This window comes from Lampetra fluviatilis, chromosome 27 (genome assembly GCF_964198595.1).
Source record: "Lampetra fluviatilis chromosome 27, kcLamFluv1.1, whole genome shotgun sequence".
Lineage (NCBI taxonomy): Eukaryota > Metazoa > Chordata > Hyperoartia > Petromyzontiformes > Petromyzontidae > Lampetra > Lampetra fluviatilis.
In genome coordinates this window covers 11,948,198-11,957,984 of record NC_136301.1, presented here as the reverse complement: position 1 = coordinate 11,957,984, position 9,787 = coordinate 11,948,198, and the positions used below count along the sequence as shown (strand labels likewise).

At 46.0% G+C, this 9,787-nt stretch overlaps 1 protein-coding gene across 1 annotated transcript; it reads right to left on the bottom strand.

Moving 5' to 3' along the window:
* Positions 1-1,435: 1,435 nt before the first annotated feature.
* On the bottom strand, positions 1,436-8,970 carry TMEM167A (transmembrane protein 167A). The gene is made up of 4 exons (XM_078869251.1): positions 8,765-8,970; positions 5,091-5,200; positions 4,290-4,324; positions 1,436-3,664 (listed from the first exon to the last, which is right to left on the bottom strand). Exons 1-4 carry the CDS (start codon positions 8,765-8,767, stop codon positions 3,594-3,596), a joined length of 219 nt encoding a protein of 72 aa, XP_078725377.1. The 5' UTR covers positions 8,768-8,970; the 3' UTR covers positions 1,436-3,593.
* Positions 8,971-9,787: the final 817 nt, after the last annotated feature.

Genomic DNA, 9,787 nt, shown 5'->3' with positions numbered 1-9,787 from the left:
TCCTCTTCCGGTATTGAAATATTCCGCCTGCAACAGCTTCACAATCAACTTCTGCTTTCGGTTTGCGTTTACGGTTGCCACATACCTTTTGTCGTGCGCAGAACCTCAACTCTGAGCGATCTCGTTTGCCCACAGATTCACATCAGCCTCTACCGGGGTGTGCCGAACTCCAGTCCGAGCGAACCCACGATTTATGCTACATCTTTCCGCGATTACTAATTTACCCCCACTCAAATATAAACTCACGCCGCAAGTGCCCTATGAGTCGAGTAAATTACACATTACAAACGCGTGCTGATCACACGTAGTAATCTTTGTATTGAGAACGTTTTACATCTGTCGCAAAACTGGCTTAGACTCGACGATGGATCTCGAACATCTGCCAGTAAACTAGTTACAGGTCTTCGGGCCGGAGACCCCGACACTGCGCTGGTCGTATCGCGCGAGGTTTGCGCGCGCGTGCAGCAGTAGCTGATTGCACACCGTGGGCTGTGGATTGCAAACGGTGTCGATTGGGGTCCATTCAGGCTGCTACATGCACTGCTCTGTGAGATAGGACAGAGTGGACTGGTGCAGACCCTTGTAAAGAAGTAGGCGTTTGTATGTAATCTTGTGTTTGATCGGCAGCCAATGTAATTCGTCAATGTCGTGATCAGATCGATGTCGTGATGAGATAAAACTTCCACTTGCGAACTATCAGGCGATCCGCAGCATTTAACACAGACTCCGACTTCAGCAGACGCAGATTCAGAGCCGAAGATGCCGTTTGCGATAGCCCACGCGCGACTGGTAACGACCGCATCTTCGGTCTCCACGGTCAATGCACGACGGACGGTGCGCAATTATCGAAACGAATAAAAGCAGTCTGGTCAAGCGTCTGATGTGAGCAGTTGAACGTCAGCTCAACGCCAAGGACACCGAGACATAACTGTACTGCATTCGACACTGGGGTGCTAACAGCCATTTAGGTGAATGGATTACAGCTAACCCGAGCGAGCTGAGGGCGAGTCCAGTGTGGTACAATGACCGTGTTAGACTGATCCAGCACCGCACGCATTTCACGTGGAGGAACCACAATCATTTATACACATGCTTATACGCACATATATAACAAAGACTTCCCCACGTATATACTTAGAAATTGGATGTTAAAGATCCGGTAAAATCATCAATCGATGGGGTTTGACACCTCTTCCACAGATCAAACGTGGACATATCTTCCAGTCAGCCCATGTATATCTGCACTCTATAGTTCACTGTACTGAAAATACAATTCAACCACAACACAACACAGATCTTGGTACAAATCAACCTCTGCGCCAAAACATGGATGCCAATTATTGGACTGTACCGGGTCAAACCGGAATAGGTGTCACTCAGATTGTTATCGGTCTTTGTTGAGACTTAAGTCAACTGGTAAACACGACAGCAAATGTTATTCAAAAAAAGCTTTACTGGACAAAGATGGAATACAGGAGTGGGTTCTGTAAACAGGCCTATGGCCAACTTCTATGGAATGTCAACAGTGCTATCTTTGAACACTACCAGGGGCAGTTAATGGTAATCGTTGCCTTGAGTGGCTTGTCGAGGGACCATTTCACATTTCTGCCCCGATAGAGAGCAAATGGGAGTGTCCACTCGCGATTCGAGATGTCATCACATGACAAGGATGGCAACTTACAATCAGATCATGTAAAAGTCTACCCAGGAGGCAGTGTGCTCAACAGATCGATCATTGTTAATCAAATTCACTTTTTAATTTAAAAAAAACCTCAAACACGTGCATCAATAACTCTTTCAAAAAGTATATTCGGTGACGTATTGGGCAATAGCCCTTATTCACAGCACATGTATGCAATGGCCCTTCTTCATTGCACGTGTTGAGTGTTTTTTTTTGTTGTGATTGTGCACCACAGCCAACGTAGGGTCACCAAATAATTGTTAGCGTTACCAATTTTTGTTTCGATTGATCAGACAACTTCTGCCGTGCCAAGCCATTTATGTATAATGTTTTTGTTCGTAGGTGTTCAGCGTAGACGCACCGATGGCGACGATTACCTTCAAATTGCCCCAGTCAATTGGGACACAAATCCTGGACATGCAGTGGTCAACGTCGAAAGGAGTTTCCCCTTAGAGCGATTTCTTATAATCTAAACGATATGCAAGCATTCTCAACCGAGAAGCGACGATCACCGATCCTTTAACGATCCCATCACTGAGTCACGTGGCTCTTCTTCTGCACCAGCAGGGGAGAGTCCCAGACGGCAGGCACCTTGAACCTCGAGAACATTTGCAAACCCACGTGGACGAGGGAAAAATATATCGAAAGGGAGAAAGAAAAAACGCACCTTAAATTGCCGCTGTGGTGCAAAACCGAAACCCTTAATAACTGCAAAATATCACCGTCTTGTGAAAAAATTAGTGTCTCACAAAGGAGGTTAAAATTTTTAATCCGATGCATTCTTTGTGGCTGCCAGCACAATACGCGAGGGTGCCCTCCTCTGCGTTTGGGCAAGGCCCTTGTTGAATTGTTGTACAGTTTTTGGTCAAACACTGCTGCACTGAAATACAATGCTGGAGTCAAACTCGATGCCATAATCCAAACTCTACCTGCCCCATTTTGACCAGACATGACTTTCGTGCATCCACTAACATACCCTGCGAGTAGCACAGCTTGTGCCGATTGGTGGAAGTGGTGCCTCTGCGTAAGTTTTAGCGGTTGTATGGCGCAGCTCTCCGACTTGTATTTGGGTTGTCTTGTTCTGTCAGTTAAAACTTCAGTTTCTTCAGTTGAGGAACTTCAATTCCTGAAGAAACTCCTCCAGCACGTCAGAGTGAAATGTCAGACATTGGGCCGAACCATGCGCGGTACGACCCCGGAAACGCATCGCGGAGGTGGGAGCTGTGTTCGTCATGGCGCACAGAGAGAGTGTTTCTAACTCCAGCGACATCACAACTCGTGTTACACTCACTCAGGACTACGACTACCGCAGCAATGACGATGGAATGTGTGTACGAATGACGCCGTTTCCCGTCGCAGTGTTCCCATCCATGCCACACTTCTCAACAGCTAGAGAACCAAAGGCGCAGTTGAAAAAGCCGCGCGCATTGACATTGGGGGCATGTGATGTTTGCGAATATGATGTTATTGTAAAGAGATGATAGAATGTGGCACCGAAGTTGCAAAAATGCGTAAAGTGATAACGATGCGGAGCTACGGACGTCAGCAGGAGGCAGCAGGGCAATATGCTTTGCTGTGCTGTAAAACCGCAGCGTTGACCAGTGTGCACGGCATGGGGAAGGCTCTCATCTAGCAGCTAATGGAAATGTACCTAATCATAAAAGTGATAATACAACATTTATTATGCCAATGAGGCAATGGTGATTATATCAGTACTCCTGTTGATGTAGTGGTGACGATGGTGAGATGATGATGGCAATAGTGATGATAATTTGGAGTCTCCTAGGAGTGCAAACTTAGAGTGAAACTCGGCTCCCGACTGCCCGGTGCATGCACCTCATCCCCCTTCTCTCTTCCCCCCTACCTCCACTCCCCCTCCCCTCAGCCGTAGTGACTGGCCCTTTGCCCTGTGCTACTGGAGGAAGAGGATGCTGAATGCCATGGCAATGCACGCCACTCCCACATACGCGCTCTTCCGTTCACCTGCACACACCCACACAAACGCACGCACGTACGTGTACACATACACACACACGTGCGTGCCAGAACACATGCACAGGCACGTGCTTGAATGCACAGAAGCAAAGAACACACAATAACAACAAAAACAAAGATCCCCCGTATAGCTGTAACATACTGTTGGGGCAAGTGGAGTTAGCAAGTACCTATGAAGGCCAGGACGGTACAGGAGGGAGTGGGTGGCCAGCACCATGCCCGACTGCCAGTCTCCCGAGTGGTAATATTTTCTCACAGCAGTAGGTATTCATTTGAGGTTGAGTCGTCCAAGGGGAGGCCCCGTGAGCGGGAATTGAACTCGAGACACCGGGTTCATAATGCAGGGTGCTAACAACTACACTACCACTCCCCACAAGTACAAACACACACACGTGCAAGCACACACAGGCACGCAAACATACGTGTAGTCAGACTTGCATGTAGAACACTACGCATGCACGCACTTAAATAAATGCACGTACACGCACACATGCACGCACGCAGGCACACACATACACGCGTGCATTAATTAATACAGCACAATGCAAAGGAGTGCAACGGCATGACAGCAACAGGAGCATGCCCGTGGGCACCCAAACCCTTCATAACGCACCTATCCTGGCACACTTCCAAAAAATGCCGAGAATTCTGTGAACAGAAGAAAATAAATGAAAATTACAAAAAAATTTGCAATAGTCCATTCTCTGGTCAATATTATTTAAGAAGAGGCAATTTACAATGCATTCGTTTAGAAAAAATAATAATAAAATAGAATACAATTTAAAATAATAAAAGCAAAAAACCCACGACGTTTTGATCGCAATACAAGCGGTCTTCATCAGGCGGAGAGAAAAGAGGGCAGGCAGGAAAGTGCTGCCCCCTACAGTGTGGTACAGAGGTCAGAGGTAGTTCTGGGATATCTGGTGCTGCAGGCTGTTCTCTAGACACAAAGGGTTGCACTGCTCTAGGACAAATTTACGAATTGGATTCTTCGTCTCATGGCATGATGCCGATAGCCCAGTCGGGATAGAATTGAAGATAAAGATTACAAAGAACTAATTGGCCTGTGGCCTGCTTGCTCCACGTATTTGATTTTATGCTTTTACCTTAAAACAGGAATGTTCAACCTTTGTAGGCCCCACCTCCTTATTCCTCCATCTCCACCCCCTTCCTCGTTAGGAAGGGGGTGGAGCCTCTTTTGGCTCCGCACCTTTCCTTTTTAGGACACGCCCCCTTCTTCTTTAGACCCCACCTATTTCTGTTTAGGCCCAATTCCCTCCTCCGGACACACGGTTGGGCTTGTTTGGGTAGTGGTGGGCGGGGGACAGTGGGGAGGGGGTAGGAACGGCTTCAAGACAACCAAAATCCCCCTTGGAGCAATGTAATAATAGATTTATATCCCCCTGCCGCTCACCCGGTCTTGTTGTGGTCCAGCATGGAGGGGAAGAGCGCCCGCACATACGCGCACGTGCACACCAGCAGCAGCAGCACCGTCAGCAGCGCCTGGAAGTTAAATATTGCCGACTGGAGGGAAGGAGGCAGATGGGAGAGACACGAGGCATTTAACTTGTTAAATCGGGTAGTGGGAAAACGGCCAGACAGAAACAGTTGGAATCTGGCAGGCCACCCTGATTAACGCTGCAGACATATTAATCGTTAACTACTACGCGCTGTTTGCATTATAATGGGTGTTTCAGATCCTATTTACATAATTTTAAATGAGGCCATTGTATGATGGCATCATAGTGAAAATTTTACCAATTAGAAAACTTACTTCGAACGTAACGCAAAATTGCCCCCTACTGTGAAACTACTGGAGACTGTATGGATGACAACAGCACCTACCTTTGTGTTGCTAGCCTTGCGCTGTGAAAGCACCAATACAAAATGTACTGAATTATTATGAATCGCAACACTCAAACAATGACCAAGAGTATTTGTTTGGTGACTATGAGGGTTTTACTAAAAAAAAGTGATACATCCATAAAGTAGAGACTTGTGCTGATAGGAGATGGATTCTAAACGGTGGATTGCAAGTTCACCGTTTACAGTAGATTAAGTGGTTAAAAAAAATAATACAGTTCGCAATTTTTTAAATCAATCAAATCTTCATTTCTATAGCACAATTTCATGCAAAGGATGCCATTCAAAGTTCTGTACAGATAAAAACACATTAATAGACTAATTCACAAGAAGAACAAAAGCAAATTCCATATAAAACAAACTTGCATTATAATAAATTACTATCGAAGGAATATAAATAAATAACACTATAAAATAATCTTAAGTAAAAGCAAGTCTAAAAAGGTGAGTTTTTAGATTCAACGTAAAACTGCTTCATGATTGTGAAGCCCTCAGATCCCCTGGCAAGCTGTTCCACAGGTGAGGACCATACACACTGAAGGCCACTTCTCCGTGAGTTTTGGTCCTGGCCCTTGGGTCGACAAAAAGACCAGAACCGGAGGATCTGAGGAATTTTGTTGGTTCATATCTACAAAGCATAGAAGACATGTATGCTGGTGCCAAACCATTCAACGATTTAAAAACCAATATATTTTTTAAATTAATCCTTTGACTGACCGGCAGCCAGTGCAAGGACCGTAACATAGGTGTTACGTGGGAGTTCTTTCTGGTTTTCATGACCACCCATGCTGCGGCATTCTGAATAAGTTGTAGGTGACATTGACTTTTCCAGAAGACCGAAAAAGAAAGCATTGCAGTAGTCAAGTCTGCTGGTAATAAAAGCATGAATCAGTTTCTCAGTAGTTAACCGAGAGAGAAAAGGCTGCACCTTAACCATATTTCTAAGATGATAGAAAGCTGTTTTGGTGATATATCTGTGGGCTTCAAAGTTCAAATCCTAATCAATCAAAACACCTACGTTTTAACCTGCTGTTTGGCGTTTTCTGTCGGCGAGCATACATTTGTGAGCAGTTAATCTCTATGGGCTTTTGCTCCAATTACCAGGACCTCTGTTTGGTCTTTGTTAAGTGCCAGGAAATTCAGTGCCATCTACATTTTAATATCATCAATGCACTTCATAAGGGTATCGATGGGGCTTACATCATTCGGAGAAACCGAAATGTATAGTTGCGTATCGTCAGCGTAGCAATGAAAATCAATCTCATGTTTCCTGATGATATCACCTCGTGGTAGCATATAGATGCTAAATGAAACAGGTCCCAGAATGGAGCCTTGTGGAACACCACACGTAATTTCTGTCTTTGAGGACGACAGATCACCTAAAAATACGAATTGCTCTCTGCCGGTCAAATAGCTCTTAAACAAATTTGCAACTGTACCGGAGAGGTCGACCCATCTCTGCAATCTCTCAAAAAGAATATTGTAATCAACCATGTCAAACTCTGCACTAATGTCCAAAAGCACAAGGACGGATCATTTTTTGTCATCAGTGTTCAATCTTAAATCATTAACAACCTTACCAAATGCAGTTTCAGTGTAGGCTTTCATGACCAATATGGTTCGTAATAAATGTTTGGATCAGATCGCGTAAGTAAAATATGTGTTATACACATTAGTACACTCCAGCACAGCGGCTACTTCCTCTCTGTTGTTTATTGTTGTTCCTCGCAGCAGCTTTTTGCTAAACCATTTGAACAAAGACAGTCCCTGCATCGCGAGCTTTCAGATGAGCTTCTGCGGCCGACTGGAACGCTCTTCCTTCCGATGTTAAGAAGCCACTGGAGCTATGCACTTTTAAGTCGAGATTGAAAACTAATATCTTTAGAACTACTTTTTGTGTTTAGTTTGTTGTCTTTCCCCCACATCTCCGATTAGCACGGTTGGCTACATATGGTACGAAATACGAGTTGAAGGTACCAAAAAAAAACCAATGAAATGTATGCGTTCTGCACTTCATTTGCCAAAATTTCAACTGAGAATAATAAAATGTCGACTTGACTGTCATGCAATGAACATTTATCTGGGTGCGAAAGTGCTGCCCCCTAGTTTGTGGATAAAAATAGGTCACTTGAAGGGAACTTAAGGGAGTTGTGCACAATACGGTACTTGGTATTACACAAGGAGTAAAAGCAATTCTGCGAGGATTCATCCCAGGGCATGCTGCCGAAAGCACAATGACAATAAAGTTTTGGGGATGACGACAAAAAAAAGGAAAAATGACTAAATATAGCAAAGCGATTAACTTCAGCCACTGTAGACGATTAACAAACCAAATCTAAAAATCTCTCCATGTTTATCAAAAAGCTGACGTTTCGGGCAATGAAACTGCTTATTAGCAGCAGGTCCATTGCCCAAAAGTCCACATCATCAAGAATGCATGCTCTAACCACTGCTGGATGAAGGCCTCATTAAGTCATGACGCCTAAACAAACATAACATGTTTATGCACTCGCAATAGTCAAACCGATTAAGTCATGTATGCAAGCATTTGCCGCACCAATTATAGTTTCAGCTCACTCAATCGTAAAGTCGAAGAACAATTGTCACAGCCAAAAGTAGCAATTGTACACAAGTCCACGTTAAGCCTTAACTCAAGACACCGGCCCATGTCGCAATAACCCAGAGTTCGACTTCGCAACAGCGACCGTAGCTAATGACTGGCAAAATTCTCACGCACTGACCATCTGTGTGTAGTCTAATAACCAAAATTAAACATCAACATCACCACCTGCCGCGAGCAATAACACTGCTGAACGTCTCACACCCATCCCCAAAGCCGTCACCACCGCGATGTCACAATCCACACACTTCCCTGCACGCGAGCTGATTTTACTGAACTCATTACAAACAAATAAAGCATTCAACTAAACGATAACAAACAAAATACAAAGTAAAAGCTGCCACGTATGCAGGCCCGAGACGGCGAGGGCGACCTCGACTAGCGGTTTTGGCCGCGCGAGCTGAAAGGCAACGCGGCCACCGCGACAGTACCAATAGCAGGCCTCGATATCTGCCAGGCCGCAGACATCGATCTGTGTTTTAAGCTAAATTAAATTAACTTAAAACTAAGTTTACATGCTAATAGAGGCGGCGACAGTTGCACTCGAGTGATTAAACTGTTAAAGGGTTTAAAATAAGCGTGGGTATGCGGGTAAGGCCGTGTACCATAGCGGCTGGTTGTGGTGAGGCAGGAGACAGCAGTCAAAGCCACTAGAGGGCGAAATGGCGAAGTTGAGGACTTCCGAAAAAAAATATTAAATAAGTTTCACTCAACAGTAGCAGCACAGCCCTCTCATCTCACTCTGCCTCCTCTCGGTTTACTGTACCTCTCTCCTCTCAGCTCCCTCTCCTACCTCTCCCCTCTCAGCTCACTCTCCTACCTCTACCCTCTCAGCTCACTCTCCTACCTATCCCCTCTCTGCTCAATCTCCTACCTCTCCTCTCTAATCTCACTCTCCTACGTCTCCCCTCTCAGCTCACTCTCCTACCACTCCCCTCTCAGCTCACTCTCCTACCTCTCCCCTCTCATCTCACTCTCCTACCTCTCCCCTCTCATCTCACTCTCCTACCTCTCCCCTCTCAGCTCACTCTCCTACCTCTCCCCTCAGCTCACTCTCCTACCTCTCCCCTCTCAGCTCACTTTCCTACCTCTCCCCTCTCAGCTGACTCTCATACCTCTCCCCTCTCAGCTCACTCTCCTACCTCTCCCCTCTCAGCTCACGCTCCTACCTTTCCCCTCTCATCTCACTCTCCGACCTCTCCCCTCTCATCTCACTCTCCTGCACTCTCCCCTCTCAGCTCACTCTCCTACCTCTCCCCTCTCATCTCCCTCTCCTACCTCTCCCCTCTCATCGCACTCTACCTCTCCCCTCTCATCTCACTCTCCTACCTCTCCCCTTTCAGCTCACTTTCCTACCTCTCCCCTCTCAGCTCACTCTCTTGCCTCTCCCCTCTCAGCTCACTCTCCTACGTCTCCCCTCTCATCTCACTGTCATACCTCTCTCCTCTCATCTCACTCACCTGCACTCATCAACATCTCCCCTCTCATCTCACTCTACCTCCCCCATCTCATCTCACTCGCCTGCACTCTCTGACCTCTCCCCTCTCAGCTCACTCTCATACCTCTCCCCTCTCAGCTGACTCTCATACCTCTCCCCTCTCAGCTCACTCTCCTACTTCTCCCCTCTC

Coding starts and splice junctions, on each gene's coding strand:
- TMEM167A (XM_078869251.1), bottom strand. Junction 4,325..5,090: donor CTGGACCACAACAAGACCGG/GTGAGCGGCAGG, acceptor TTCTGTTCACAG/AATTCTCGGCATTTTTTGGA. Junction 3,665..4,289: donor TTGGAAGTGTGCCAGGATAG/GTGCGTTATGAA, acceptor GGGTGTGTGCAG/GTGAACGGAAGAGCGCGTAT.